General features: G+C 53.6%; 1 protein-coding gene across 3 annotated transcripts; it reads left to right on the forward strand.

The window, feature by feature from the left end:
- Positions 1-188: 188 nt before the first annotated feature.
- On the forward strand, positions 189-6,763 carry IRF1 (interferon regulatory factor 1). 3 transcript variants are annotated; one of them, XM_026063347.1, is made up of 10 exons: positions 189-294; positions 1,494-1,585; positions 2,510-2,609; positions 2,799-2,975; positions 3,358-3,407; positions 3,532-3,667; positions 3,844-3,969; positions 4,616-4,662; positions 5,482-5,617; positions 6,083-6,763. In XM_026063347.1, the coding sequence occupies exons 2-10, from the start codon at positions 1,499-1,501 to the stop codon at positions 6,181-6,183; spliced, it is 960 nt and encodes a 319-aa protein (XP_025919132.1). In that variant the 5' UTR covers positions 189-294; positions 1,494-1,498; the 3' UTR covers positions 6,184-6,763. The 3 variants fall into 3 exon arrangements, with proteins under 3 accessions (XP_025919132.1, XP_025919129.1, XP_025919130.1); XM_026063344.1 differs by lacking the exon at positions 189-294 and adding an exon at positions 1,055-1,358; XM_026063345.1 differs by lacking the exon at positions 189-294 and adding an exon at positions 1,055-1,358 and having other exon boundaries at positions 4,619-4,662.
- The last annotated feature ends 1,291 nt before the right edge of the window (positions 6,764-8,054 follow it).

Here is an 8,054-nt window from a genome sequence, read left to right on the forward strand (position 1 = left end):
AACAACAGCCTGATTTCCCCGAAGTGATGCTGGCGGCGGCAGCCAATGGGCGGCGCGACCGCCCCTCGCGGCGGCGCTGATTGGCTGCGACGCAGCCGTGCCCGGGGCGGCGGGGAATCCCGGGCTCCGCCGCGTTATACCCGAGGGCGCGCCCCGCGGGCTGCAGAGGCGGGTCGGCGGGCGCGGACGGCGCGGCTCGCAGCGGCTCGGCTCGGCTTGCAGCGGCTCGGCTCGGCTCGGCTCTGCTCGCAGCAGCGCGGTTCAGCACGGCTCGGCTCGGCTCAGCGCGGCGAGGTGGGTCTCGGCGCCCGCTCCCCCCCCCTCAACACACACACCGGCTGCACGGCGCCGGGGAATCCCGGGCGGGGAGGCGCTCCGCAAAGGGCGAGCAGGGGACGTGGGAGCGGCCCCGGGGCTCGGCTCGGCTCGGCTCCCTGCAGCGCTGGCCTTGGCCGCGCCGAGGCGGTGAGCGGGAGGCCGCCGCGGCGGGGGAGCGGGTGGGTCCCGACGGCAGCTCGGGGCCGGTGCGCTGCCGGCGGCTCTGTGCCGTCGGGGGGCGCCGGGCATCCCACGGCGGGGAGCGGGCGGCGGCGCTGCGGCCCCTTACATAACCCGCCCCCGGACGCGACGGGACGCGACGGGACGGGACGCGACGGGGCGGCCCATCCGCGCAGGGGCGGGCGGAGCGGGCGCCCCGCCGAGGGGAGCTGGCGGGACCCGTCGCCGCCGGGAGCGCTGCGGCCGCCCGGCGCCGTGGCCGCCTCGGGGAACTCTGCGCGCTATTGTTTTGGAAATCCTGGTGCGTCTATCTGGGAGAGAAACAAAAACAGGAAATAAATTTGTGCAGAGGAAAGGTTGATAGCGAACCGCCTCTGGCGCGCTTCGTGTCAGCGGCGGGGAAGCGGGCTCGGACCGCAGCGTGAACAGGCGCAGTTTTGACGGTGGGGTTCATTTTGCTAATTAGGAGCCCTGTGCAGCCCAGCTTTCTCCCTTTTTTCCTTTTGCACAATTAAGCAGTTAAGCCTTAAGAAAGCGATTGCGCAGTTAGTGCTAATTGCGGCGCGGCGCGATGGCCGCAGCGAGCGGGGCAGCAGCGCGCAGGGACCGCGCCGGCGAGCGCGCAGCCCCCCGCTACCTCTCGCTCTCCGGCATCAGCCGGCTCCCACGTTTTCCAGGGAAAAGCCGCCAGCCGGCGGCGCTGGAAGCGGAGCGGAGCGGAGTTGCCTGCTGCCAGGCCGGGGCTGCGCCCCGGGCAGCTCCGTGCGGCGCTTCGCACGGGCCGGCCGCGGCCGCGGGAGCGCAGAGCTGCGCGATCAGCCGGCGGAGCGGCGGTGCTGCCCTTGCCGGGCAGGCGGAAGGTGCGGCGAAAGTTTTGGTTGCGCTCGCAGCGGCGGCAGAGGGGACGGAAGGGGGGGGGGGGCGCCCGGCAGCGTGCTCGCCCGCCGCCCGTCCGGAGCGAGCACTTGTTTGCTGAGCTGTTGCTTCTCTCGTAGACAACATGCCAGTGTCCAGAATGCGCATGAGGCCCTGGCTGGAAATGCAGATTAATTCCAATCAAATACCAGGACTGATATGGATTAACAAGGTGAGATTTATTTTTTTTTATTATTGCTTCTGTAACATTAACCATCCTTGCTCTTAGCTATCACTAAATATAAATCAAGATCACATAAAGGAAAAGAAAATGGAGAAAATTTGCATGCATCATGTTTTTTAAAAAAAAAAAGAGTATTTTTGCTTTCAGAAAAGGTAGCTCTGATTGGTTACAGAATGTAGTAGCTCCAAGCTTTTCCTCTGGAAATCCCCAGAAGGGAAATGATAAATTTAAACAAAAGCAGTCTGAACATTGAAAAGATTGAGAACCAAGAAAACTCCAAGGCTTATTTTAACTTCAGATGCCTGCTTGAGCCAAGTCTCCTTATGTCCCAGTTAAGTAGCTAGTGTTAGACTCTCCACTGCTTAATTAAATTTTAAGATCTGGCCTAAAAGAAACCATGTCTCACTTTGGTACTGCAAGGTGCATCCCTGAGAACTGTGTAACAGGCGAGATCATTAGCCTTACTGAACGAGGACTTCTTCTGTGAAGTTTTCGCACACATCTAAAGGTGATATTTTGGCTAGGACATGCTTCTCTGAGGATGCATGCAGGTTCTTCCGGGTAACTCTAAAAGGGATTCTCCACCAAAGTGTACCTGGAAAACCTGCTGTAGTTTCTGATATACTAATAGATGAGAGGCAACATAGTCAAATGATTTTGAGATAAAAATGACAATATTTCTTATTTCTGCTGTAAATCAGAAGCCTTTTCCAGTTCCAGAACTCTTGGAAAACCTTATATACCCCAAGAAAGACAGATGAGACAAAATGGGTGTTAAAAGAAGATATGGGGGCAGAGGGTTTATAAGGCATCTGTGCTGCTATTGAGGTTTTCTTTGATTAAATGCATCATTACGAATTGGACATGATGAATCTCCTTTTTTAATTCAAAACTCTGTTGGCTTAACTTCAGGACAAGATGATGTTTCAAATCCCCTGGAAACACGCAGCTAAGCATGGCTGGGACATGGAGAAGGATGCCTGCCTCTTCCGGAGCTGGGCCATTCATACAGGTGCGTGCTGGCTTTGAGGTTTTGTCCCTCAGATGGATACCTCAAGTAGGGCAGCTTATTCTGTCTTCATCTGCAGCTCAGGAAATCATATTTTAAGAAGAGGAAAAATAGAAAAAGAACTGTTTCTTTGCGGGAAGAACCACCACTGCAATCAAAAGTCTGAATGTTCACACCATTTCTTACTTACAGGAAGATATAAGATAGGTGAGAAAGACCCTGACCCCAAGACCTGGAAGGCAAACTTCCGCTGTGCTATGAACTCCCTGCCCGACATTGAAGAAGTGAAGGACAAAAGCATCAACAAAGGCTCCAGCGCAGTCAGAGTGTACCGAATGCTGCCGCCGCTGACGAAGGATCAGAAGAAAGGTAAGCACGCGGGAACCCCGCCGGCGTGAGCAGCGCCCGYGGCTGCGCTTCAAACACCGCCTGGATTTCCTGCCCCGCTTGCACCAGGGTGCAGCAGAGCTGCTGGTAGCAACGCTGCTGCTGGGGTTAGTCACCGGTTATTGCTATCATCAGTAGCGCTTTGCAGATATACAGTAACAGTTTGTACAAACAGTTCGTTTTATCCCAAATTCTTAAAACATCCTTAGAAGGGATCCTCAGGAAGTGACCAGGATTCACTTCTGCAGAGACCGACAGCAAAACTTGCCGAGCAGGACTGCGGTCAAAGCGGCAGTGGTTCGTACTCACGTAAAATGTTGGCCATGAAGCCCTTTCTCACATTGGTCTTATTTTTATTTAACAGAGAGGAAGTCAAAGTCATCAAGAGAATCAAGAAACAGGAGCAAAAGGAAGGTATGTATTTGTAGAAGCAGCTGAAGAAGCTAGAGGTTTTGGTGGTTTTCTTGCTTAATTTTTTTCATATGGGAACTTGTACGATCTTAGACAAGTCCCTCATGCTTTGCCCTTATTTTTGTAGTCGTATGAAGACACGAGGACAGAGGAGTCGGTAGAAAGACTAACCAATACTAGTCTCCCGGACGACCACAGTGGYTACACAGCGCATGGCTACACGGGCCAGGAAGTGGAGGTGGAGAGCCCATCCATCACCTTAGGTGAGATTCAATTTTTAGCTCGCTGACCAGAGTGGAAAGCGCCGTTCGGGCGAAAGCGACAAGTTCAGCAGCGAAAGGCGATGGCAGCTTTCCGTCAGGCTGGCGCCGAGCGGGCGGTGGGGAGACGGGGGTGGTGCRTGCCCGCGCTCAACCCCGCTCTGGTGCGTTCCCTGCAGACCTCTCCCCCTGCGAGGTGAACTGCCCCTTGACCGACTGGAGGACGCACATGGAGATCGCCATGGCTGACAGCACCAACGACCTCTACCCGCTCCAGGTGTCCCCCCTGGCTTCGTCCTCGGAAGGTCAGTACCGCTTTCTTCCCCCTCACCCCTAGTCTTTCACCGGTCTGTTGGAAACGGCCCTGCTCTAGCAGCTTGTAGGCAAGGCCACAGGATGAAGATGTGCCCTGGGGGGTGGTTGGAGAAACAAGAGTTTTCTTGTCGGAAAAACAACCTCCACCTGATGGTTTGGGGTACCAGAGCCACCCGACTGCGGCCAGGTCACAGAGGCGAGGACTTGCAGAAGTCATTGCTTCCAAGCCAAAGGCCTCATTCACACCCAGCTCTTAAAGCAGGCTTCATCTCAAAATCCCGACGTTATGGCACGGGCAGGTCAACGCACGAGGGAGAGGAGAGGAGAGGAGGGTGCCAGAAGCAGGACGCTGCGTTGGGTGCACGGGGGACAGCCCCCACTGTGGCGATCCTTATGACGGAGGCAAGTGAAACTACTCCCATGGGTGACGCTAACTCCTGTGCCTCACCTGCCAGCAGCCAGAGACATTCTTAAATCTGAGCAGTTATTTAAAAAAAAGAAAGGAAAAAGGTAGTGGTGGTGTGTGACAAGAAAATGTGAAGTGGGTTGTGGTGGTAAATAGGACGCGTGAGAGCTAGCTTAGTGAGAAAAGTTCAAATATTTATCTGTTTTCTTCTTTTTTATGTACTCACGAAGCAGTCACAGACGAAGATGAAGATGAAATGAAGTCGGAGATTTTTAAGGTAAAGTTAGCCCTTCCGTTGAGACTGAAATTGGTCAAGGTTGCTGTTTGCTCTGAGCTGGGAAGAAAAGTCRTTAGCTGGTCCCTTGCTAATCCTGCACAAGCTGAACACAGAGCTGCTGCAAGCCAAGACCCTATTTAATGAGGAAGCCTKAAAGAATCGGCTGCAAGGAGGCCCCTTTGCAGGCAGGAACTAGAGAATCCGCATGCACGGAAATATATACTATTTTTATGAAAGCCAGAGAAAGCTGTTTGGTACCGCTAGAAACAAAGGTGCTCTATCAGAGTCTGCAGTGACTTCTGCTGTCCAGAAAGATATATATATATATATTTTTTAAATCTGCCCTTCCTCCTACCTCTCGCATGTGTATGTCCAGACACGTCACACTCCTCCCTCTGATGAGATGGCTGCTTCCTCCATGGAAGGTGCTCTGGCTCTGCTTTGCATCAGCTTAACTTTAATTTGGAATAAAATTAGCTTCCTGTGACAAAAGGAAGATGACGCGGGGCCCACGGGAAGCAGGAGCCGCCGTTTTTCGCCAGCAGCGCTCTCTGCGCCGGTGTTGGGTCTCTCGGCCATTACAGGGCGAACCGTAATGTGGTTTTGCCATGTGCAGACACGGAGACCTCGTCTTGCCGGTTTTCATTCCTACGTCAAGACGAAACCTTTCTTTTGCCGTATTTGCCGTTACTAAGCTTGTATTGGCCGTAGGGAATTTAGTTGTTTGTGGGTAAAGATGCCTTTACTCCAAAAAAAAGCGTCCTCCTTCCCCCTGCCCTGGATTTCAGACTTTCTCACCATCTCCTTGTGCTCCTGCAGCTGCTGGAGCCGGCGCCGGAGTGGCACGCGACCAGCGTCGGGGGGAAAGGCTACCTCACCAACGAGCCCGGCTCGCAGAGCGGCTGCGGCGCCTACAGCTACAAGGAGCAGGACGCCGAGATCGACACCACCTCAGGTGCGGGGGCTTGGCGTCGGGGCAGACGGAGCAAGGTTTCCAGGCGAGACACTAAGCGGGAGGGAGAAGAGCAAATCGAGGAATTCGTACGTTCCTGGGTCCTGAGATTTCTAACTAGCCTGGTGGAAGGCTGTAAGGAATTTGTTGAGATTAAAATACATATATATATATATATATATTCCAGAAAAAAAAATTATACCAGTAAGTATGCTGAAAATTTGTCTCAAGGTTACATACTTCTAAGCTATGTTGGTTTTCAGGAGCACCTGGTGATGTAACTGAAGAATTTCCCCTACCAATAGCTTAAAGATAGGACAGTTGTAGTAAAGATAAATAGTATTTTAGCAAAATACTAATCTATTTACTCATTTGAGGAATCCTCACACACTTTTCTATTAAAATCTATTAACTGTTTTGCTCCTGCTGTGCGTGATTCGACACTCATTTTCACTTTATTTTCTCTAGGAGAACTAGAGTTCCGATTCTTCGACCAGAAAACCAGCCTGGACTTCTCCTGGCTGGAGACGGCCAGGGTCCCCATGCAAGCCATCTCCTGCGGCTTGTAGGCCGCCGGCTCCCGCGGCCGCCAGCCGCCTGTGAAGACTCCTTCGCAGCCCCGATGAGATTGGAGGAAGTCGTTTGTTACTGACTGGAAGCAGAAAGTAGCTTTTATATTCCGTTTAACTCTTAGGTCTGAAAAAAATTAGCAAGAAAAACTCCATTTAAGAAAAAAAAAAGAAAAAAAGAATAAAAAAAAGAAGGGAATCCCATCCCATTGGCAGCACTCTTTGCACTGAAGATGCACGTACGTGGTGGTCACTTCTGATGTGAAACCCTTGCTGTAAAGTTGCTGATGTGAGCCGGGGTCCGGCGTGCGCGTGGGGGAGGCCCCCGGCCCCCCCGGAGCGCTTAGGAGACGCAGTGCAAAAGGAGTCGCCAATAGGTGCGTTTTGGTTGCTGCTTACCTGTGCAACACTGGCGAAGCCGCGAGCTTCGAGACCGTCATTACACTCTCAAGAGTCAGCAGAAATTGCACTAACTGGCCCTCTCTTCTTTGATTTACTCCAGCACCACATAGCTCATCTTCAGATCAGAGCTTTTAAAGCTTGTGTAAATACGTTTAGACCAATAAAATGTGAAAATTCAGTGTAGGCTTTGCTTCTGTTTAGTACACATATTCGGGAGGTCCACTCGTAAGGTGTTATCCTGCTCGTAGGCTTGGCATAGCTGTTTCCCCGTGTGATAGGTGGAGAGCTGCAGCGTGAGACAATTTTTGCACTGATCGGGGCAGAGCTTCTTATTTATACGCTGCCTTTCAGAGATCCGTTTGGCCGCTCGTCACGCGAGGAGGATGCCAGCCGTACTGTGACGGGGGGGCGCGCGGTTGCAGGAGAGCGCAGGATGGAGGAGGTTCTAGTTTATGCATAATACATAGGAATTGAATCACTAAGTTGTAATAGAATATTTTCTTGTACATTTTATTTTTGTATATAAAATAATGTTGTATATTTGTGTTAATAAATGTTTTATATATGAGCTGCGTTTCCCGTTTCTCGGGGGRGAGCACGGCGCGCTGCGGCGGGTCRYRCCAGYGGCGCAGGGCTGCCTCCTGCGAGAGGAGCGCCGGGGCCGAAGCCCGGGCTGAAGAAACGCAGCTTGCTGCGACCAAGCAGCACGTAGACGGCGAGGAAGGAAACGGGGGAGAAAGCTTAGTTTTCACTGTGCATTTTGTCCCTTTGCCACGCTTTCGGGTATCGCAAGCCCTTGCATCCTCGAGGCTGGGTGAGAAGGGGGACGGTGCCCCAGCTGGGTGCCCAGCTGCAGCTGCCGGGACGTGACCTGGGCTGGGACAGCCCCGCGCCGAGCCGGGCCGCCAGCAATGCAAATTCGCCCCACGAGGGCAGGGAAATGTCGAGGATGGCACGGCCCAGCCGCCCACGGGGATGAAGGAGCCGGGGAGATGCTGGAAGGAGACGGGTGGTGCTTGGGAGGCACCATGAGCCTGGGACCCGGGGAGGGACACGCGAAGGGGACCTTCCTATGAGAAGACGGTGGAGAYGAGTCCCCCCCAGGCATGCATTAAAGAGAGAAAGGCTTTATTTTTTTTTTTATTATTATTATTTTTTTTAAGCAGTTATGCTCAGGTGCAAGAGGACAGCACCGAGCTGCTTGCAGGGGAAAGCTCCAACAGAAGCTGGAGGAGGAACGTGCTGTGGCTGGGAGTCACCACCRCCGCCGGGGGCTTTGGGCCAGGCTGGGGGGGGCCGCTTGCCCCTTCCTGGCTGTGGGCCTGGCCACCACCAACAAAAAACCCCAACCAACCAACTCAACAGTCCTCTCCCCCCCCCCCCAACGAGTCACGTGCTCTCGGGATAGGTGAAGCCAAGCAGTGGCTGAAGCACCATGGAGGAAGGCGACTCTGAGGACACTGAGGTTT

Source organism: Apteryx rowi, unplaced genomic scaffold, assembly GCF_003343035.1.
Source record: "Apteryx rowi isolate R43461 unplaced genomic scaffold, aptRow1 scaffold_2, whole genome shotgun sequence".
In the NCBI taxonomy this organism is placed as follows: Eukaryota; Metazoa; Chordata; class Aves; order Apterygiformes; family Apterygidae; genus Apteryx; species Apteryx rowi.